The sequence below is a fragment of the Amblyomma mixtum genome, chromosome 2 (genome assembly GCF_055824585.1).
Source record: "Amblyomma mixtum isolate Tamu chromosome 2, ASM5582458v1, whole genome shotgun sequence".
NCBI lineage: Eukaryota > Metazoa > Arthropoda > Arachnida > Ixodida > Ixodidae > Amblyomma > Amblyomma mixtum.
Genome location: NC_143013.1, coordinates 251,106,481 through 251,130,129, shown reverse-complemented (window position 1 = coordinate 251,130,129; position 23,649 = coordinate 251,106,481). Strand labels below are relative to the sequence as shown.

Sequence of the window (23,649 nt, the reverse complement as noted above, 5' to 3'; positions counted from 1 at the left end):
TATTTAACAGGATGTAATTGATGATGATGGCAACCATGATGACGGAAATAGACTGGTAACGCCCACCGGAGTATATTTCTTATTCCATTTCTGTTTCCTGCGTGCATAGCCTCAAAATAAGAATATTTGAGTTCCTGGCGGCCACCTTTCACACGTTTCTGGCGAGTGTCGAGGCAGGGTCTGCAAACTCGTTCGTTTCACGAGCCCCACGTGGATTAAAACACTTGTCGAACGCTACTATTACGCTGGTCGGCTGCAGTGTTTATCACCGTTAAGTCATTGGCTAAATACATTTAGCGATTTTATGTAAATCTAAATGGGCGCAAGTGTTAAAGCCTAGTACGTGCTCCCTTGCGTGCCTGCGCGTGATACCGCTAGCTTCAGGAAGCTGTGAATGTGTGCGGTTTAAGTTTTATAGGTCGCTCGAGCTGCCACGTTGCACGGCGAAACTGCGTCGCTGAAGGTAGTCGGCTAGAAAGCTCGCAGCATACGAAAGCCGCCTCAGTAGGCAATATACAAAAAAAAGAAAGAAAAAGCACTTTATTTTTGTTGCTGCTACAGCAGTAACCAAAAAAGTAGTGGGCTTGAATAGCATATATATGCTAATGAAGGCGGCGCTGAACATACATGTTAACGAACTGCTGGAAAGCAATTAAGCCATCGCAGCTGTCAGGTGCACATGGATCAGGAGCTATATGGGCAGCCCTTGGAAGATGCGGTAGCAGTAGTTTTTTGACCCTGCCCCTCTCCTTAATTTTTTTTTTAATCTGCTCACGATCGAGGAGGAACGTTGTGGTTGGAGATGCCAGAAGAAAATTTAATGAGCGTTCTCTTGAGTTGGTGACTGTCAGGGTAAGCACTCTGAGTTTATATTTACTGTCAACAGCCGTTCTTGAGAGGATGGGTGTGTATGAGCACTATATATATATAGACATTTTCACTGTTTACAGCTTGACTGAGCGCCCGTGCGTGTTGGACTGCTGCGCATGCGCAGTAGATACCTGCGTGAAATCCGCCAATCAGAACGCTGCTGGCGCAGCCCAGTATAAACATGGCTGCGCTCAAACAGGTGAATGTGAAAAGGTCTTGGCTTAATGGGGTTTAACGTGCCAAAGCGACTCAGGCTATCGGGGACGCCGTAGTGAAGGGCTCCGGAAATTTCGACCACCTGGGGTTCTAAAGAAAAACAGATGTTTATACCCATGTTTGTTATCCTACCGTGCAATTGTGAACCGCAAGCTTATCGACGAACAAATTTCACCCTCAAACGAATATATTTGTCGATCTCGATGTGAAATATACACAGCAGTGGTGCGCACTTTATCACGTTGAGTTGATCATATACATATGAGAGCTAGTTGGTTTCATTTGGTTCCAACTAGGACCAAGTGAATTCCTAGTTGGTTCCGACCGGAACCACCTGAGTTTGTTCCATAAACCAGTTGGACTGAGAAAAATTTTCACCAGGGAGCCAACCGCAATTCTGCAACCACTAAAGAAGATAAATTCAGATTTCGAGAAGCATAGCTGAAACCATTTTTAAATTGCAGTCATTTGGAGCCGAATTGAAGGCAACAGTTCCAACTGTAGAAATTTGAAATCGGTCTTTGCGATTGGGTAACCTCAATTTCCTCTAAAAAAACAATAACAAAAAACTGCTCCTCTTTCTCATCACACCTGCTCTATCTTTATAGATTTATTCAAATACCCACGATTCAACCAGTTATGCAAAAGTGGTTGTGGGGGAAAAAAAGTAAGACACTTATCACTGAAGCGGTGTGGGTCGATACTGGGTTTGCGGACACCCTTAAAAACTACACAATGTAGTTGGGTGAAACTCTAGACACCAAGTATTTGAGCAGGCAGTTATAAATGACGAGCAAAAATTTTCAAGGGACTGCCCAAGTTCGCACACTTGAGATCATGCAGACAACGAACAAATCGAAAATAAGGGTAGCTGTTTGGGCGAGTGTGATTAACATGACGAAAAATGTGGTGTCCATGACGAAAGCGCACGTGGTGTCCTCTTCATTTTGTCCTGTGTTTCGAGCGCTACAGTTTTCATCTTCGAAATTGATAATGAATGCCGCTCACGTGAAGATACGGGGCCTACCGGATAACCGAAACAAAGATATGTTATATAAACTGAGTTCATAACAAATATTCATAACGTAAACTAAGAATGGTGAGGCTGTGCATGCAATCTATGGCAGACACAATAGTCGCTAAGTACTGCTAGTTGAAAAACATCTTTACTGTGAGAAGAGTAGGAAAAGTTCTGGTAACCAGTCCTGGAAGTATATGTAATGCTGTTTTGTAGTTATGATTCAAACGTTGTAATAACATTTAGAAGACTATAGTAAAACGATGTTTATCTGGAACGTTAAATTAATGTTTATGATGCAACGTATGACATTATTTGTTCAATTTTCAGCATAACATTTAAAAGTTAAACTAACGTTTTCTGTATAAAATTTAACATTAGTTGTTAACTTTTAACATTCATGTTATGTTTTAGTGCAACATATAATGTTATCAAAACTTACATAACATGTAATAGCATTATTGTAATGTTCGGTGGCATACTTGGGCTGTCACCTGCATGCAGGTTTTAGAAGCTTATACCAACAGCACTTGCTCATGTAATAGGTTTAGGTTTATTGGGGTTTAACGTCCCAAAGCAACTCAGGCTATGAGGGACGCCGTAGTGAAGGGCTCCGGAAATTTCGACCACCTGGGGTTCTTTAACGTGCACTGACATCGCACAGTACACGGGCCTCTAGAATTTCGCCTCCATCGATTTTCGGCCGCCGCGGCCGGGATCGAACCCGCGTCTTTCGGGTCAGCAGCCGAGTGCCGTAACCACTGAGCCACCGCGGCGGGGCCATGTAATAGGCAACTCGCAATTAGCACGTCATTATCAACAGCAAGCAGCGTTGCCAAAAACGGATAATTTCGCATGCAGTGATGCAAAAGGAGGAAAGTAAACATGTAGAGTCTTTGCCAGAAGTAACCGAGACACAGGAGGTATGTGTCTTGTGGGGACGCCTTCGTCCCCTGCGTTCACTTTCCCGCACTGCACCCCACTGTTGTTAGCTGCCCCCGAAAAGCACTCCCTTTAGTTTGGTTACTCTAGCTAACAGGGGAGGGCGCTCGCGTCGCAGCGACAGCAGCGCCACGGATGGCGTGTTTGGTCGCTCGCGCGCAGGGGAAGGCTAGCTCTCTTCTCCCTGGGACAGGATAGCGTGTGGACGTTCACGCGCAAAGCTCCGCTCTTGGCCGCGGGCGCCTCGTAGTCGGAACTTGCTCCCGCCACCCCGTCCCGTCTGGCCTCGGAGCTTATCCCTTTGCCCTAGCGTGGGCGAACGTTCGCTCGTAGCCGTGCTGGTGAGTCGGACTTCCTCGATTCCTCAGTGTATTTTGTTGCTAGCTGGCGTTATTGTTGTTATAGCAATAAATGCCTTGTTTGTGTCAGCCAGTGTGTCATTCCTTTGTTCCCGTAGAGCACGGCCCGCCGTGGTCGGCGTGCGCTCAGTAGCGTAAGCGACCACGGGGTGGGGTCCGCGCGGTTTTGAACTGGCTCAGCCGCGCTTAAACGGGGAGAACGTGTTTATCTCCCCAGTTTTAACCCCACATCTGGTGCCCAACGTGGGGCCTGCTCTTGGAACATTGGACGACTGTCGGTTCGGTTCGAGGAACGCTCTTTGTCCGGACTTGACAAGTGCTAGGCCTAGAGTGAATTTTGATCGCTAGGACCTGCGGCATGCTTTCTTGAGTGCGAGGTGTATTGCGCTGCAGCATGTTTGAACTTTTCGACATGCTCAGCATGTTTTTTTTGTGAAGTTTTCTTCCTGGAGTTTCTTCAAGAACCACTTGGTCCGCATCGAGGGAGCGCGAGGCCTAGCGCCCGCGGAGTTGCCGAGCCCGAAGCGAGTGAGTACGGAAGCCGCGTGGGTGGTCCGAGTTTTCTGTATATATTTTCTCGCTGTCTCTTTTTCGACTCTGGGAGCCGGGTGGCCTGGGGCCACGGGTGCCGTAACGAGCTCGCTGGTATTGCAGCTCGGCACCGGGCGTTCCGACACCGTCCGATACGGTGGGCGCCGATCGCTCAGAAGCTGCTTTGTGCAGTGAGCGGGGAGGACCACCCCACAACGCTGATGTCTCCTCGCGGCTGCGCGCACGAAACCCGTTTCGGGTCTTTCTTTTGTTGGGGGTCGTCGACCTTCACAGTGGTAGTGAGGCCTAAGGCTATTCATAGCTGCCTGCACCTTGTCAAAAGTGACACGACCACCGGACCGTGGTATTGAGAGGGGGCGCACTTTGCTGGCCCACCCGTTTTTTTTAACCTCGCATGAACTGAGCATTCTCGTTCAACTCAAGAAAGGGCTTTGTTCACTCGAACTTTGCGTTGCACGGCCGCCCGACACGTTTTGCTAGCGAGTTGAGCATTGAGCCACCAGGCCTTTGTGTACACCGTTTCCCCTCCCGTGACTTACGTTAAAGGCATGCGGAGTGTGTTTTGGCAATCTTTCAGATCCAGCGGAGCCGCTGCGGCTTGCTGTCCTGTGCACATCGTCTCGCTGCCGCCTGCTGCGACGGAGCGGCCTGTATCCTGTTCGCCGCATCCATCCGGGGCAGCTGTGGCGAGACCAGACAGCAGCCACCTCTGGCTGCTGTTGCCCTGGCGACTACTGCGGAATCTTGGACTGCAGTGGTCAACCGGCCCTCCTCTTCGCGGGCCTGCGGGCCATGCGAGTCGTCCCAGCGGAGACCTTCACGCCGCCTTCGGAATACCGCGGAAGACTGCGTGCACTCTGTCGGCGTGACCTCCGCTGCACGACCTGCCTCAAGTGCATGAAGACCAGGAGACTCCTCCATAGCATGTAACTTGCAGGCGCGTGGGTCTATTTAAGGTTGGGGGGATGTGGGGACGCCTTCGCCCCTGCGTTCACTTTCCCGCACTGCACCCCACTGTTGTTAGCTGCCCCCGAAAAGCACTCCCTTTAGTTTGGTTACTCTAGCTAACAGGGGAGGGCGCTCGCGTCGCAGCGACAGCAGCGCCACGGATGGCGTGTTTGGTCGCTCGCGCGCAGGGGAAGGCTAGCTCTCTTCTCCCTGGGACAGGATAGCGTGTGGACGTTCACGCGCAAAGCTCCGCTCTTGGCCGCGGGCGCCTCGTAGTCGGAACTTGCTCCCGCCACCCCGTCCCGTCTGGCCTCGGAGCTTATCCCTTTGCCCTAGCGTGGGCGAACGTTCGCTCGTAGCCGTGCTGGTGAGTCGGACTTCCTCGATTCCTCAGTGTATTTTGTTGCTAGCTGGCGTTATTGTTGTTATAGCAATAAATGCCTTGTTTGTGTCAGCCAGTGTGTCGTTCCTTTGTTCCCGTAGAGCACGGCCCGCCGTGGTCGGCGTGCGCTCAGTAGCGTAAGCGACCACGGGGTGGGGTCCGCGCGGTTTTGAACTGGCTCAGCCGCGCTTAAACGGGGAGAACGTGTTTATCTCCCCAGTTTTAACCCCACAGTCTTTGCCGCGTAGCGAAACACTTATGACAGCACTTAAGCTCTGATTCTGAGTAAGGTAAGGTGAGCCCTTGTACTCACGTTTTGACATCTTTCGTTTTTTGAGGGTGCCGTAAAGGCTCCTTTGTGCGGTTGAGAAGCAAGAACCTATTGCTCGGTTACTTTTGGCAAAGGGGCACATAAAATGCAGATTTTATCCGCTTACGAGTGCACAATATCCTGACGAGGTGACCACAGAGAGACTCCTTGAAAACGTTGCAGCTTTTTAACGTTTTGGAACGTGCAGAGCACCTTTGTGATTCGTCCTCTGCTGCGTTCGAGCACGTGCTTGTAGCATCACACGTGCTGAAGTCAGCGCTATTGCTTATAGTGTCCGCGTTCGTTTTCTTCGTGTGTGACAATTTTTGTGTGTGGTTGTCTGCCTGTGCCAACGCTATGGCGTCCTCGTTGCTTTGCAATCTCCTGACTGACCTCATCTGGAACGCGTGACACCACTGGAAAGTAAATAAAAAAGAGAGTAGTAGTAGTAGTAAAAACATTTATTTATTTATTTTTTTTTCAAAATGAAGAGTTAGGGAGTAGGGGGATGGGGATAGATAGATGTGGAGCTACAGTGGTCGGTCTTCCCTAGTCCAGGATACCGTTGGCCTCCGCCGCTGCCTTGGCCCTCGTCACCAGCATAAGCTGAGTGCTTGGGTCGGAGTCAGCCAGGAGGGCCTCCCACTGCTCTAGACTAGGGCTATTTACCTTTGGTAGTAAAGGGCTTTTTTCGCAGCCCCAGGTGGCGTGGTACGTTGTGGCGTAGCCCCCACACCACACGCACTCTTTCGCGTATCTGTTCGGCCACATTTTGTGATACATGGCTCTGCTTGGGTAGGTGTCTGTTTGTAGTCGTCTGAGCGTGGTGGCCTGCTCTCTGTCGAGGATATCCGCCGGAGTCGAGTACTTCTTGCGCGCTCCCAACAACGCCTTTATTCCCTCCCCGTAAGATTCTGGCGTGCTGAAGGGTTCCACCGGCAAACCCGCCCTCCGGTTCGTGAACCCTCGGACAACGGTGTCTGCCATGAGATTTCCCTCAACCCCAGTGTCAGGGACCCAAATGATGGTGTGTTGAATGTTTGTGTTGTTTGTGTTCCATGTCTGTGTTGTTTTTGTTCGAAGAGGATACTCGCGGCTTTTCGGCCGATCCTTCCATCTCTGTACGCCCTTGCTGCAGCCTGAGAATCCGTGGCTATCCAGTAACTCAGTCCCTGCCGATTGGCTTCAGTCAGGGCTAGAGCTATGGCGATCTCTTCCGCTGCTTGTGTTGTCCTTGTGCGCACTGATGCACCAGTAACTATATTCCCATTGGCGTTCACTACTGCTACCACCCTAGCGTTTTCCTTCGTTCTGTACTTGGACGCGTCAACATACAGAACCATCTGTTTCTTCTTTAGGAACCTGTCCAACTCCAATGATCTCGCCGCCCGTCTTCCTTCGTGGTTCTTCGGGTCCATGTTTCTGGGCACTGGTTTAACCAAGAAAGTGCTCCTAATTTGGCTGTCAATGTCTGTCTTGTCTTCGCCCTCGTCTTCTGCCGGGTATCCTAGCTTGATCAGTAGTGCGCGGCCAGCGGCTGTTCTTTTAAGTCTTTCCATTTGAAATCTGAGCATGGTTTCGCTGTGCTCCTCATAGGTGCCGTACACCCCCATGTTCATCAGCTTCTCTGTCGAGGCGCAGGTCATGACGCCTAAGGCTTGCTTATACGCCCTTCTGATGCATGTTTCCATTTTGTTCTTTTCCCCCTTGTTAGGTTGTAGGTACGGAAGCGCGTACGTCATCCTCGGTATGATGAGCGCAGAAGTGATCCGTAACGCATCTCGCTCCTTCACCCCTTTTCTCTTGTTCGTAATCCGGCTTAACATCCTGCATATCTGTTTCGTGGAGTGTTCCAAGAGCTGGATGGTATGGTCCCGTTTGCCTTTCTCCTGCAGCCACATTCCCAAGATGCGAAGCTTATTTGTCCTTCTTACGGGTTGTCCATCTATCTCTAATTCTATCGTTCCCCTGTCCTCTTTATTTTTGTGAAGTCTAATAAATTCTGATTTTTTCTGGGGAGCACTGCATCCCGCTAAATAAAGCAAATTGACCGATCTCATCCGCCGCTCTTTGCAGTATTTCTTGCTTGTTTCCCGTCGATCCTTTTGTCGTCCACACTGTGATGTCGTCCGCATAAACTGAATGTTCTACATCTTTGATGTTTTTCAGTCTCCTAGTTAATCCAATCATTGCTATGTTAAAGAGCAAAGGTGAGATGATGGATCCTTGTGGCGTCCCTCTGTTTGGCGTCGTCTTCTTTTCTGACCTAATGTTGTTGATGCCGATCGTTGCTGTTCTGTTAGACAGGAAGGCCTTTACGTATGCGAAGATCCTTTCCCCACAGTTTGTTGTCGAGAGTTCTGTGAGAATGGCATTGTGGCCGATGTTGTCGAAGGCCCCCTTGAGGTCTACGGCCAAGATTACGCCTTCTCGAGTGCCCGATATTTGTTTTAGTACCGTGTCTCTTAACTGGAGCATCACGTCTTGCGTGGAGAGCCCCGTTCTGAACCCGAGCATGGTATCCGGAAACAGACCGTTGTCCTCCATGTAAATGCTCAGTCTAGTCTTGACCACTTTCTCGTATAGTTTACCGAGACATGAAGTTAGTGAAATGGGCCTAAGGTTCTCCAAACTGGGTGTTTTCCCTGGTTTAGGTATCACGATAATCTCAGCGTGTTTCCACTCCGCCGGGACCGTGCCCCTTTCCCAGTGCTCGTTGATTAGTCCAGTCAGGCTTTCGATTTGGTCATCACTGAGGTTTCTGATCATTGCATTTGTTACTTGATCTTTTCCCGGTGTTGTGTTCCTTGTGAATGACCTGGCAGCCGCGTATACCTCGTAGTCTTTTATCGGTTCATCCAGCTTCGAGTTCCTTGTCCCTGAATATACCATGGTGCAGGGTGGCACTTGCGTGCTTCCGACGTACCTGGACCAAAGAAAATCTGTAATCTGGGCGTCCGTTCCCTGAAAATTGTGCGTGATACGTTCTATCGTTTTGCTGTTTTCTCTTTTCGATTTTGTCGGGTCTATGAGGTGCCTGAGCAGCGCCCATGTTTTAGCGCTACCCAAGTTGCCGTTTAGTTCATTGCAAATTTGGTGCCAATTATCTCTAAGTAAGTTTGCAGTGTGGTCTTCTATCTCCTTATTGATCTGAGCTATTCTGAGTCTCAATTTCCTGTTATGTTTTTGTTTCTTCCATCTTTTCGTCAGTCCCCTACGAGCCTCCCAAAGATGTAGCAATCGTTTATCCGCACGTGGAAATTCATCGGTGACCTCTAGCTCTGTAGTATTGTCTCTGTGGGCCTCCCGTAGTCGTTTGGTCCACTTTTCGATGTCCGTTATCGCAGTTCTTCCGGCTTCATTCTCCAACTGTTCACGGAATTTTTTCCAATCTGTGATTTTTGTCTTTCTCTGGATTGTGCTGAACCTTGTAAGTTTAATTTGCGTTTGAATTACGTAGTGGTCACTTCCGAACTGCTCCCCGATGTTAGACCATTCGTAGTCTAGGATATTTCCTATGATGGTCAAATCAGGGCTAGTGTCTCTTGAAACGCTGTTTCCGACCCTAGTAGGGTATCTGCTATATAAAAAAGAGAAACCAGCACAATCACCCTATATCGCAGTTATCGGCTGATGCCGCTTCGCAGGTGGTGTCAGCCGAAAATTTCACCTTCAGCATGCCAAATATTACATAACGTCTCGAGGCGTTAGGCGTGGTGAACCAAGTGAGTAGCGCAAATTCGCCTAATGTTCAAGCCAAGCCTACCGCTTCGCACCACGTCGAACAATTTCGCGCAAAATGACACCGCACAGAATTTCTACATGAGTAGCTTTCTTGGAGCGAAGGCCTACTGTATTTTTATTATCTTTTTTTCACCAGCCGCCCGTTAGAGCATTGCCCATATGGTTTTGAGACATAAGATGTACCTGGGCAGCGAGAGCAGGCGCTTTAGAGTGCGTCTCCTATGATCGTGTAGTCTACGCTTAAGTGGGGATGCAATCTTGGCGGCAGGGGGATGGGTTGCTCGAGGATGGCGAAAGCACAGCAGTTTCTTGAAAAGATTAGCTTTCTTTAGCGTTTTCATTTTTCTTTCAGCTCAACCCGCTTATCGATGTGAGGTCCCTGTTTCTGAAGAAATGAACTGCGGCGCAACAAGGACACTAACAAGAGAGGGGACACCACATGCGCACACTACCAACTGTTTATTACATGGAAAGGTGGCATATTTAAACATACACTGCAGCTCAGGCATGACACTCATCGCATTATCGCTCCTAACCCAACACGTGGAAAAAAGCAGCAACATCAGGATAACAGACAAGAAACCTTTAACCTCTGCAGAAACATCTAAAAGATTCTGATAACAGAACTTAGAGGAGGCCATCTCGTAGCAAAAGCAGTGTCAAAGTTCTGTTATCAGAATCTTTCCATTCACAAATGTCGAGAATCAGATGCCAGGACGTCGCTATAAAATGTTGCCAGGATTGAGTTCGAACAGTACTTATTTGAGAACGTGTACCCAGTGAAGTTCGCGGTGCTGTACTTTGTTTTGCCGCATCCGGTTCGCGTCAGTGGACTGCCCATTACGTTCTTTCTCCTGTGCCCTCCGCACAACTGCAGAGTAGGGGGTGTGTCACGCTCGCTACCCAGCGGGATAAGGGGGGGGGGGGGGGGGGGGGGGGGCGCCGGATAGCGGAGGATTACGGGAAAGGTCAAACTCCCTTCAGGGACGGATTCATTAGGTCGCATCCTGTGTGCCCGTGCTTGCGGCGAGGCGGACCCGCGTCACAGTGCGTGGCTTTTGTCCCATGTCTGCAGTGGCGTGCGTTGACAGCTTGAAGCGCGGTCAACAGTATATTGCCACGCTAGCTGCAGGCATGAGGAGCGACGATGCTGAACAGATGGGTTGAAGTGACTTTCCTTGAACTTGGGTCAACCGAACGTTGGGAAAGTGAGAGTGTTCGCGAAGCTTGCATCAGGAAAGCACCATTCTCCAAAATCGTGATGGTAGAAAGTGTACATATATGTGTACAGTGCTTGCCGCGATGAGTTACCTTCTTTCCCCAATCATTGATTGGTTGTGTTATCCTTTCCAAATTGCTGATTGGTGATGTTTTCCTTTCCCCAATAATTTATTGGGTGGATGTTTGTGCAGCTACCTGATTGGTTATTCTCCCCACCGAGGGAGGGGACATAGGGTTTAAAACCAGCTGTTTCGGCAGGACCGAGGGCTGGTTTCGGCACGTCGAGTCAGTCAAGTGTAAATATGTTTTCTCCTTGCTTGTATCTTCCTTTGTGCTTTTAATTGTTATAAAAAGTTAACCTCTCCAGAAGTGTCCTCTTGCAATGTGATTGAGCAATTCGGATCTGCAAGACGACAAGCATCCTCCAACAATTATCATCAACCAAATTCCCCTCAACAAGATCCAGAGAGGGAATCTCAACTTACCCCCTCTGCGTTTCTGTTACCCGCTTTCGGCAAGAGGGCTGCCTTGAGGGCTCAGCGGGAGAAGAAGCGAGCGGCTGTGGCCTGTCGTAACCCTCTCAAGTGGGCGAGAATTGGCCTCAATTAGCGACAGTAGCAGCAGGGTCGTGTCGAGGAACTTTGCCACAGAGCTCCTGCGCTCGCGTGTGGTTCCCGTCGCGCGGTTGGACTGACGCAACGTCACGAGGCGAATCACATAACGCGCCCCTCCACAGGTGAGAGAGAAAAGGCGCTTTTCTTTACCATTGCACTTATGGCATCGCTACAGCTCTGGAGGCGACAAAAAAAAAAAGGATACATAAACGGAAGTTTGGCTGGGGTACATATTTGAATGCAGTGGTATAGATTTCTTCATTGGGGGCTTCCTGGGCCAGCTCGCTGGACTGCTGTGTGTACCTGGCGGTAGCACGGTGGAAACGGCAGCGGAACCGGTTTGCGACAGTCTAGAGAGGAGGCGTTTAGAAGTCTTTCTCGCCTGATGTAAAAGTGTATAGCGATAACATTGCTATCTTTATCTTTTGTTGGGAGCATACTGTTTTTATTCCCACGGAGTCCTTCTAAGCTTATAATTTTTCTGACGCATACGCCCATTCATGTGAAACATTATCTATACCCTTTAATATCAAGATCAGAACAAAATGTAAGCAGCTGCATATAGCTCCTGCCAATGAATGTACGTAGAATTCACTTCTTTCTTTCCTTCGTTCATTCCTTCGTTCTTTCCTTTCTCTTTCTTTTGTTGCTTCGCTGCCTCTCGACCTATCGCGAGCATTATTCTTCCAGTGGATCGAAATATTGTTACCTTTAAAGTGTTTGCAAGGTTATATTTAGCATAACGTATTTGCACAGAACAACCTGAGCGTGCACTTGTAGTAGAGTTTTTGAATACTTTTACAGGATGACTCTGGTAGTATATTAAAAGTTAGCTCAACTTTGTTTCGCCAAAAAAATAAAATTTGCTAAAGAGTGTACTTCGCTCTTTTAGAAATACAATTTCGGTTGTTCCTTGTGCCACACGGACGCTTTGAATAATGCATGTAAGTACTGACAGGAATTAAAGCGATGTTTACAGGGCAGTCTCGCCGTTGCAAAGAGAGGAAAATAACATTAATCATTTATGCAAAAAATGGAGGTCCGCGCCGGACCTCCTAATTAGGTTGGTTTAGGATGCTTGGCCCAGTAACGAATGAAAAAGATTTTGTTTCGTTAAAAAGAACCTCTTTATTCTGTGCCATGCAGCGGGCTTGGAAATGAAGGGGGGAAAGGGAATGACGAAATTTGAATAACGGGATGAGCTTGGCAGGGTGGAAAGAAGAAAAGATATCAAGTTTATTTGTTTTTTCATTCGGAAAGATATCGGCTTTCACTAATCCATGGCAATGAGTCGAACATCGGACGTGTAGGAAGTGTGTGTATATATCAGGTGTCCCAGCTAAATGTAACCAAGGCGTCTCTTATAGCCTTAGTCACTTTGGGACGTTAAACCCCATAAAACCAAACCTAAATGTAACCAAGCTTTTAAAAAACACGGTGTGTCCTCGCCGCCTGAAACCAAATGAGGGTTCTTTAGAGTCGCGTGACCTAGTCTGCAGTATTTTTTTCGTTCTTCAAGGTTGACTAATTAGTTAAGCTTAATTAACTAACTTTTTAATTATTGACTTGAGGAACAAAGTGTCAATAGAAAAGTTGTAGATCGCTTGAGAAACAGCTTACTGAGACATTTGCAGCAAAGTAATATTTACGTAAAGTAGTTTTTTTACCGGCCTTTAACCATAACCCGCACAATAAGAAAAAGCTTCCACATGACAACTGTGCCTCTTCAATGTGCCAAGACGCGCCTTAAAGAATAAAATCCATTTTTTTGAAGTCCTCTCCTAGATGAGACTTTGGGTGCACATTGGGGCAGAGAAGTGAGCGAAGAGCTGGTCACGTGACAACTTTCTTTTAAGGCCAATAAATGAAGCGACGTAAACCGTAACTTGACGGAATCAGCACTACTAGCGGTTTTTCGAGGTGATCTAAAACTTTTTGCATTGACACTTTCTTCCTGAAGTTAATAATTAAAAAGTTAGCTAATTAAACGTAACTAATTAACTTTGAAGAGCGAAAAAAATACTCAAGACTAGGCCACGCGACTACGAACAACCCTGAGTTGGTTTCACTGGACTAGGACACTTCGCCTTTTTTAAAAGTTTGGTTACATTTATCTGGGACACCCGGTATATATATATATATATATATATATATATATATATATATATATATATATATATATATATATATATATATATATATGCACTTCCTACACGTCCGATCTATATATATATATCCATGGCATTGAGTCGAAGATCGGACGTGTAGGAAGTATATATATATGAAAAAGACCAGTCCCTGGTCGAAACGTTGAATAAATCTGTTAAGTTTTTCAATGTGACTTCCCCAACTTATATATATATATATATATATATATATATATATATATTATTTTGTGGTGTTGATCAATTTAGAATATTACTGTATATATATATATATTCAGTAATATTCTAAATTGATCAATACCACAAAATAAAAAACAATAAATTAAAAAATCCCGTGTGTCCCTTGGTTTCTGTGGCTGTTGGCTTCTCTCATATATATATGTATATATACATGTTCCTGCGAGTATTTGCGTTTTTTCCGTTATATACCGCCCACCGGACGGTAAACCTGACCTCTTTTTCACGTTTCTAGATAAGTTATTAAGCTTTACATGTTCCAATCAATTGAATCTCATTATTGGTGGCGACTGTAACATAAATTTTCTTGAAGATACTTCCAGCTCCCATGAGTTTCAAACACTTCTAGATTCCTTTCACTGCAGTAACGTCATAACAGAACCCACACGCATCACCTCCTGTTCTGAAAGTCTTCTTGACTTGCTTATCACAAACAAAACAACGGAGTGCGCCAAATCAGGTGTCGTTGCTGCACAGCTAAGTGATCATTTGCCAATTTATCTGATCTGCAAACAAAATAGTGTTTTGAAAAACTGTGCCAATCCCCCAATGTCTTTTCTTACACGAAATATTAACCTGAAAACTCTCAATCTTTTTCGAAGTCAGGTGGAATGCACAAACTGGACCTCTGTATATGAATGCACAGATGGAAATCTAGCATATGACACGTTTATGACTGTCCTTAAGAATGTTTACGATAGTTGTTTTCATGTGAAAAGAGTAAAGAGTTCAAAAAAAATTCGCAAGCCATGGCTCACAGATGAGTGCCTCGAAATGATACGCGAAAAAGATGAAATGTACTTTCATTTCGTGAAAACTCGAAATCCTGCAGACTTTTCTGCTTTTAAAAAATACAGAAATAAAGTGACGAAGTTCTTGCGGAAATCTAAGAAAGATTACTACGAACATGTTTTTAATGAGGCATCTGGCCGCAGTGACCTCATATGGCGTGAAATAAATCATTTATTGAAACCAGGCACAAAACAGAATGATAGTCTGAAAATCACAATCAACGATCAGCAATTAACTGGTACGCAATTAGCATCTCATTTTAACGAATACTTCACAACTCTTGCAAATAGCAACTATAATGAACATGCAAAACTCTTTTTACGTGCACCTAATGCAAACTCTGCTTTTTTTGAACCTATTACACCACAGGAAATTCACTCAGTTTTTATGTCCTGCAAAAACAGCAAAGCACGAGATATAGACGGGCTGGAAATCAGGCCTATTAAGTTTGTTGTCGACCTCCTGGTAGACGTTATTGCCCATATTTTCAATGTGTGTCTAGCCACTGGTGTCTTTCCATTGAACATGCAGAGGGCTAAAGTGACTGTCCTGTACAAATCTGGAAACAAAAATGAGCTTTCGAACTACCGCCCAGTTTCGGTGCTGCCAGTTATCTCAAAGGGATTTGAAAAAGTCATCTGTAAAAGGATTATGTCATTTTGTAATAAGCATAATGTTTTGTCGGAGCGCCAGTTTGGTTTCCGCCAAAATATGTCTACGGAACTGGCTCTTCTAACCCAAAAAGATTTCATTATCAAAGGATTCGAAGAAAGAAAAATAACATTAGGTGTTTACGTTGACTTTTCAAAGGCTTTCGACAGAATTAATCATCAAACTCTTTTCGCTAAATTAGAGCACTACGGTTTTCGTGGCATTGTCCTTGCTCTCCTAAGATCTTATTTAGAAAACAGAAAACAATGCGTTTCTATCGGAGAAGAGCAGTCCACATTACGAAGCATAGCATGCGGAGTACCACAGGGCAGTGTCCTCGGACCGGTACTCTTCAATATATACATTAATGATATAACACGGGTATCCCCAGAAGCCTCTTTGGTAATTTATGCAGATGACACGAGCTTTTTCATTCAATGTGACGATACGACGGAACTCGAGAAATTTGGAAATATTACCCTGAATAAATTGTCAGAATGGAGCAAAATTAATTCTTTAGCAATAAACAATAAAAAAACAAAGGCTGTCATTTTCTCGCCATCACAAAAATTTGTTGACCGTAATCTTAATCTCTATTTAGGATCTGAGAAGATAGAAATAACAAAGGAAGTGAAAACGCTCGGTGTCACCTTTCACGAGAACTTGATCTGGGATATCCATGTAGGCTGTGTGATTAAATGTCTGGCCAGGGCTTGCGGGATACTTTGCCGATTTAGACAAGTTCTTCCACTCAAAATAAAGCTGCTACTTTATAATGCTATTTTCAATCCTCCCCTAAACTATTGTAATCTTGTATGGGGAACTACATCACTAACGAACATCAACAAACTCCTTCTTTTACAAAAAAGAGCTCTCCGTCACATAGCAGATGTTCCATACGACGCTCACACAAGTGACCTGTTCCCCTTACTTGGTGTTGTTCCTGTGACACATATGTACGAGCTGAATGCCCTATTAAAATACAAATATTCCCTGAAATTTAATCGGATGCCTTTTCTACGATTATGCAATTTAACAAAACCACCCGAGGTGCCGTACAATATAAGAACAAGAGAAGTATGGTTGGTGCCGTTTTCCCGCACGAATCATGGTCACAACAGACTACAATACATTATGCCTACTTTACTTAACAACTATCATAATTCAAACACGGACATCCACACACTATCGAAACAACACCTTAAGTGTTTGTTCACTCACAATTTAGGGAGGTAACGTCAATGTTTTGAAATCTTGTTTTATTATTGCAGCCTTTTGTGCACGTATTTTTAATGGTGGCTGCATTACACTGTCTGTGGTAAAACTGTGGTCTGTGCTTCTATGCCTGCAAATGTAGCAGGAAATGTTTTTAGTCCTGTATAGCCGTATATCAATTTCGCCGTTAGATGTTCTTCAGTGTGCAAAATATTGGTGATTAAGTATTAGTATTCGTCTTATTGAATCCATGTCTATCAGTTACATTGAACCAGTATTATTACTTTTTACTAATATGCAGCATTTTTGTTTGGAATTACTATGTATATTATGTATTTTGTGTTTACTATATATTTTGTGTTTACAGTTTCTATGTATACTACATGCTCTTATCTTCGTACAATTTTAATCGCAGCTTTGTATTATTTCTGCTGTTATCCGTTGCCAAGAGAAAACAAGGGGTAAGAACCGTTGTCAAGCTGCTCGAGAAGCAGCTTTTTGTTCTTATCCTTGCATTTATTTCTGTATTGAAAGAAATGCTAAATAAAATGATTTGATTTGAGTATTTGAGTATTGAACACCGCTGTCAACTACAGGATACACGCTGATACGGTGAAAGGGCATTTAGTTTCGTTCTCGTCTCTTCTCAATAATTTTTGTTTCATGTATAATTGTTTGGAATGCCGCATTTGGAATGTATGCACACTAGATGTCGTAGTTGCGATAAACAAGCAGATAACCGTTCCTTTTGCGGATGACAGCATATGATTCTGCTAAATCGAAAGTACGCAGGTTCGAACACGGCATGGAATTTTGATCCAAAGTGGCAACCTGCGGCCCACGTTTGATTTAAAGCACGCTGAAAATTCCGCCTCTTTGTAAAGGGCTTCTTTTATTTTGTTGAAAAGTCCGGTTTTCCTTTATGATGGCATGGAAATTTTTAAGTTGACAAAAGAAGAGATCTTTTCTGCCATTGGACGACGCGTATCATGGAGCGTAAACGCGTAAACGCGCCGTGTTTGAAACGCACGTGCCCGCGCTGCTGAACTTGCGCCATCACGGGTTCAAGAATGTAATTACTCCCTTATTACGGGTTCAAGAAGCGGGCGCGAGAAGGGCGCCAATGATAGTGCTAGTTAGGCGGAACGGTCGCGTGCGTTTCACACGCGGCACGTTTACGCGTGCGCAAAACGCTCCATGCGGGCAAGACTTTAGGAAGAGCTTGCCGGATGTCGCACTCTGTCAACGACGCCGGGTGTCGCGCTCTGTCAGCGACGTTAAGCTTATCGTTCCCATGGGCCTTTTAACGCTGTTGCGTTAAAAGGCCCCGTTCACCAGAAACTCCGGCGTCGGCGTTGCCGGTTTCGGCAGTGTGAGCGAAAAAATTGGCAGGGGTTTAGCCCTGGTTAAACCTGGAGGATTGCGTAAGCAACGAGGAGAGAGAGAGAGGCGATGGAGAGCGCGCGGCAGCGGCGGCGGCCCCGGCACGCTAGCTATGCGCCGCTACTGAGCATGCGCAAGTGGCGAGCGCGGCGGCGGCAGAGGTCCCCTTTTACCCTTTTATTGGTCCTCTAAAAGAAAAGGTAAAAAGCATAAAAGAAAGAGAGAGGATGCCTGGACCAGCAATGCTTTGCCAGGCTTAACGCCAGTTCAAAGTAAATGAAAAATAAATGAAAAAATAACGGCGGCGGCGCGCCAGCTGTGCGCCGTCCTCGCGCATGCGCAGTATAGCCTTGCGTCAGCTCCGCGAAAGGGCTCGGCGACTCGCATAGTGTTGCTTTCGCAACGCGGTGGCTCAGTGGTTATGGTGCTCAGCTGCTTACCCGAAAGACGCAGGTTCGATCCCGGCCGTGGCGGTTGAATTTCTTTGGAGGAGAAATTCTAGAGGCCCGTGTACTGTGCGATGTCGGTGCACGTTAAAGAGCCCCAGGTGGTCGAAATTTCCGGAGCCCTTCACTACGGCGTCCCTCATAGCCTGAGTCGCTTTGGGACTTTAAACCCCATAAACCAAACCAAACCAAACCAAAATCATGGGCATGGCTCTGGTAGGTGGTCCCGAGGGAGCAACCTAGGAGGCAGGTGGGCCACCCAGGTCACGTGACCTTGGGGCGTCATCACAACCTGCCCGCCGGATAGTGAGAAGCAAACTTCTCACAGATCCAGGTGGCAGCTAAATTAATAATTGGTCCCCGGAAAGAGCAACCTGGGCCGTACAGTGCCCACCGCTTGGAGCACCTGCCATCGGAAAGCAGGGGTGCATCGCTTAACTGCTGCAGCACTGCGCCAGGAAGGGATATGAGGACTCACAGGGGTGCATGAATTTAAAGTAGAGAACGACCTACTGCATATATGAGAATTAATTCATTACGCTATCGCGCCATACCCTTGAAGCGGAACGTAAGTGGTTCCTCCAATTTTTGTTATCAGAAACTATCGATGTCCTTTAGGCCAGGGATCACAGTCTGATTATAGTAATCTGGGTTAGTGGCGAGGTTGCGCGCATGCGCAGGACGAGCTGGGCAGTGGTGAAAATGCCGCGAGCACGTTCATCTTTCAGAGAAGGGAATGACAAGGCGGAAAAAAACATTTTCAATGCGACGTGTCTGAGCTAGCACTGGCGCGCGACCTGAGAAGGAAACATCGCCAAGGTACAGCGAAAACTCCCGCATAGCTCAGCAAGCAAGGCATGTTATCTGCGTCGGCGTTACTGTTGGCCATCATCACTGACGACGCATATTTCCTGAATACCGGTGACCGGTGCGACGGCAGGAGAGGCGAGTGAAATAACGTGCCTTGGTTTGAAAAGATGGACGCTCTGAAAGGTCCTCGCCACTGCCTGGCTCGTGTTGCGCATGCGCGAAAACCCTCCGGTGACGCAGGTGGACATCACATATCGGTGCTCCGAGTAACGATGGCCTAAACGCGTCTTGCTGGCGTTTGCTTTCCGGCTGCGGCACTCACCGGTTGTGACCGCAGCACCGCCTTTGTTTATGCAAGGGGTGTTTGTTCACACGGTATGTTCAGACCACAGGTCGATGAAGTGTTTGAAGTGCAATTTTTATGTATTGGTAGCTGTAACAGGTAGTGCATGGAAGCGCAGAGTTTGGGTGAGCTGGAACTGCCCAAATTCACGTTGTACAGAGACAACGTTTGAACTTCGCTTTGTGTACAAACAGTGCACGAAGGGGTGGGGCTTTAATGTTAGAGAAGACCGAGAGTGTCGAAACAGGCTTTTCTTTGCAGCGCAGCGTACTGTGTAGCTCACTGAGCCAGTTTGCGGCAGTCTTCGAGCAGGCAATTTACATGATGTACAACGTCCTGTCTCAATAAAATCATGCAGTGCTGTGGGAACTGGAATCAGTTAATAAGGAGCCGAACGGTTCAGATGGAAAAAGGTCGCCATTGGTCACTGTTTCGTTGTTTCTGCAAATGGCCTGGCCACTGCCGTTTGGTCGATCCGTAACAGCTTGTACGAGTTCAGAACTGTCCTTGTGTGCGAAGAGACTTGGGTTGGGCCCCTGGTTAGCTGACGCCATGCAACTAAAGGTTCCTCGTGGTTGTATTGTCTTACGATTCTGCCCGTGTGCGAAGCTATTAAACGGCTTTTATGTATACGTACATGGGCGCTGCGCCGGTATTTCTGTAAAAGCCTAAGCTTTTATGCATTTCACATGTGTTTCAGTTTGTCAACAAAATGACAACAATTCAATTTGACCACAAACACGTGTCACTTGCGTCCTTATCTCCAGTAAGACACTTGCATGAAACGGTCAAGGCTGCTCGAGGTTTATCAGCGCACCAGAGCTATGTGTAGCAGTTAACGAAGACGGTCGTTTATCACACGCTTCTTTCGTTTCCGTCCTGCGACTCCAGAAATGATAGCGCGTTGCTTGCTGGCGGATTGTGTGGCCTACACTTGTCCGTCACTAAAAAAAAAAAGATAAGACGAAAGGAGATACAATAAGGAGATGTTACTTTCTCTGTGCAGCCGCAGGAGCCACTCTGTAGCCGCAGTCGGCTCAAGCTAGGGTGCAGCGTACAATGTCCTTCCACATACGGCCAGCCCGGCGGGAAGACGCGGAGACGGTGTTGAACCTCATGGCCGAGCTGAACGAGTACCAGGACATTCCGCCGGGCAAGATCACGCTGGAGGGCCTCCAGAGGGACGTGTTCGACTGCGAACGCCCGTGGGCCAGAGTTAACCTCGCCGTCGCTCCGTCGCCAGACGGCGGCGAGGAGGTCTTGGGCCATGCTCTCTACTTCGTCATCTTCGACGCCGTGACGCTGCAGCGGGTGGCCTACATGGAGGACGTCTACGTGCGCCCTGCGCACCGTCGCCGGGGCATCGGCGTGGCGCTGTGGAAGTCGGTCGTCGAGCAGGGACTGCGCGAGGGATGCGACGCCTCCCGCCTCGAGGTACTCGGCTGGAACAAGGAGGCCGTGGACTTCTACGCGAAGCGCGGAGCCAAGGACCTGACGCCCGCCTACAACTTCCAGCATTACAAGCTGACCTGGGACGTACCCGTGTGATGTGTGTGGGAACCGCGAAGCCAAGAGGGGCCGTCCCATAGCACCACGCCATGGAGTAGATAAGTGAAGGACGCTTCATGTGTCGCTGCTGCTGTAGTCGGATACAACTCAAGAAAACAGCGGCTTTTGCCCGTAAAACGATCCCCTTCCAGCCAATGGCGTCGGCCGAGTCTCATGACCCCGATAGCCTGACAATGCAAGGGGGGGGGGGGGGGGGCCGCCACAATCGGGAGAATGGTCTATCCTCGACCATAGAGGGAAGGGGTTATCACTCTTCACCTACCACTGCCTGCTTTGTCACGCTACCAGGGTCATGAGAATCTGTGGACTCCATTGGATGGAAGGAGATCCTTTGACTGGGAAAAGTCGCTGCATTCTTAAGTTGTGTCCGACTATAGCGCCGATGTAGCAGTACGCATGAAGTACAAATACTGTTGTTTTATGAGAAGAAAGGCGCAGTAACTATTTCACCCTCGGTGGACACCTCAAGAGCGCCGGGAGTGAAGGGATGGATGAGGGAACGAAAGGTGGCAGGGAGAAAAAGAGGAGCCACGACTGAGCGCTATGAATTGATTTACCTGGGATTCTTTGACGTGCACTGACGCTCACGGGATATCTTGTATTTATCCTTTCTAAAAACCAAGAGCATGCACGTAGCCGCGCGCAGCACCGCGTGTAATTTCAAAACAGACTGCTGGGCTGGGCAGGATTCAAGCCCGAGCACTCGCGTATGCAAGTTTATGAAGGGAAATTTTAGCAAAAAAAAAAAAAAAAAACATTTCGTGCCTTTTCATACACCTTGCAGAAAAATATGCGGAGCCTACTTGCTGTTTTGCAAATTATGCACTGTACCTTTAAATCTGGGACAGTATGCCTTTACTGCAATAAATTTATACGACATAGTAACCTTCCACAAACTTTTGACCGCGGGTGTGCTTGCACTTCGTAGTGCTCATTTGAGCAGGAACGCAATCGCTCCGATTCCTTGCTCTGTGAACGATAGTTTGCGTGCGGCAGGTCTCATGCGGTTTGCATGCGACTATAGGCATTCTGGTCCGATAGAGCACACCAGAGGCTTAATGTTCGACGAGATTGGCAATCTTATGGGGTAGAGCGTGGAAGCACGTATACAAGAAGCGCTGCAGTCGCACAGCGGACTACGTGCACCCCAACGTGCCTTACTTGCGACAGGTAATCAACTGTTAATGTGGTAGGTGCGCATTTGTGTGCAACGCTTGAAAATGTAGCGGTATGAAAGTGGTGGGCCATCGGAGCGGAGTAAGCTGTACTCTAGTGCACTTTCTTAGCTTACTCCCATAAGGGCGTATTCGGGTTTGGAGTGTAGTGCGGTAGATTAGCGAAGAACTTGAAGACGTGTGATGCGCGTAACATAACCGGTGGTTTGTTGGCTGGGACTGGCGCAGCTCAAGGTTAATTGGAGGCTAAAGGGAGGGGCCATATTCTTGCTGTGAACGTAGGCTGGCTAGCTGTAAATAACGACATGTACCTGTAAGTTTCTGAGAAAAGCATTAGTGCCTTACAATGCTTCAGAATCGAAGAAGCGGAGAGGGCTCGCATTGTGGGGAAGCAGGTGTGGACGAAGAAATCGTCAACCGCTGCCGCCTATAGTTCTCAGCATCGTCTAGGCTGTAAAGTACGACGAAATATAGATCCAGTGATAGTCACAGTTTTGCGCATATCTGCTCCTCTTACAGCCATTAACTAGTGACATGCTGCGTCGCCTATTGAGACAACTCAGATTTGGAGAGAGCTGTCTCAGGACTATAACGAGAGCTCACGATATGCGTTTGAATAAACGACAGCTGTATTTAACCTTCAGTCTGGTGGACACCAACCCGGCCACGACTCACCTAATTAAATATCTGATCCCTTTTCCTCTTGCGAGACGTTGGTGCCCTTGTTCAGTTCGGGGCATTCTACGACTCAGTTTTTTACAAGTTCTTGGTGCAAGTTGCGAGAGACTGCCCACTACCCCGGAACGGCTTCGTTCAAAGTTGTCGTGCTTGTTTAGAAGTGGAGATTGTTTCAGAGTTTTTAATAAAAAAATAAGACTTGCAAAAGGACGTGTATAAGAAAAGACGGCGAACACTTATTTTGCTAGAAATCTGAATTTATTACTTCATGGCAGCGTTGCGCGTGCTTATAAGTGGCTGCCGCTTAGCTCCAGCGATGAATAGTAAGCGCTGTGTTGCCAGCTTTTTAAAGTGCCCCGCTTGACACCAGGGAAAGATCACTCAAGTCAGTTTGCAAAAGAGATTGAAAGAACGCTTACGCAGTTGTACGTTCTGGCTTTCGGGTGAGAGTTGACTTATTTTACCCAGGACGTCAGGCTAAGCACTTTGAAAAGCTGATTCATCTTTCATTCTTCATCACTTGGGAAGTAGGCCCTTGCAAGGATGCGCAATACTGCCGCATGCTGTAAATACGGACGCGCCGCTAAATAAAAGTCATTGCAAGTAAGCACTCAATCAACGTCTTTTCTTCTCACGTCCTTGTCGTTTTGTGAATTCTGTTTTATAACAATCGTTCTTGTTCGCTACACGTACTAGCAACGTTCCTGGGCTCTTGCAATATTGTACACTTGTTCGGAGCTCGCAAGAACAACTTCGAGCAATAAACCTGTTATTACAAAACTATACCATTCGCAGTTTTTCTTTGATGGTCTGAAACTGTTTTGAAACATGAGTGCATTTAAAGCTGTTGACAAATTAAACTAACCCGCCTCAGTTATACAGAATACCTGTATATGCCAATCCTAGAAAAGCATGCTAAAATTTTCTTTCTCTATTTAATTTTAAATTTTGGAACAACTATAAATATGGTTGGTTGGTTGGTTTATGGGGTTTAACGTCCCACTGGGCA

General features: G+C 46.9%; 1 protein-coding gene across 2 annotated transcripts; it reads left to right on the top strand.

The window, feature by feature from the left end:
* The first annotated feature begins 27 nt into the window (after nt 1-27).
* LOC149363509 (thialysine N-epsilon-acetyltransferase-like) lies at nt 28-23,423 on the top strand. Of its 2 annotated transcripts, none has more exons than XM_089573508.1 (2): nt 28-161; nt 20,225-23,423. In XM_089573508.1, the coding sequence occupies exon 2, from the start codon at nt 20,278-20,280 to the stop codon at nt 20,764-20,766; it is 489 nt and encodes a 162-aa protein (XP_089429634.1). In that variant the 5' UTR covers nt 28-161; nt 20,225-20,277; the 3' UTR covers nt 20,767-23,423. The 2 variants fall into 2 exon arrangements, with proteins under 2 accessions (XP_089429634.1, XP_089429635.1); XM_089573509.1 differs by lacking the exon at nt 28-161 and adding an exon at nt 213-852.
* Nucleotides 23,424-23,649: the final 226 nt, after the last annotated feature.

Excerpts from the sequence above, each read along its gene's own strand:
- LOC149363509 (XM_089573508.1), top strand. The coding sequence starts at position 20,278 with ATGTCCTTCCACATACGGCCAGCCCGGCGGGAAGACGCGGAGACGGTG.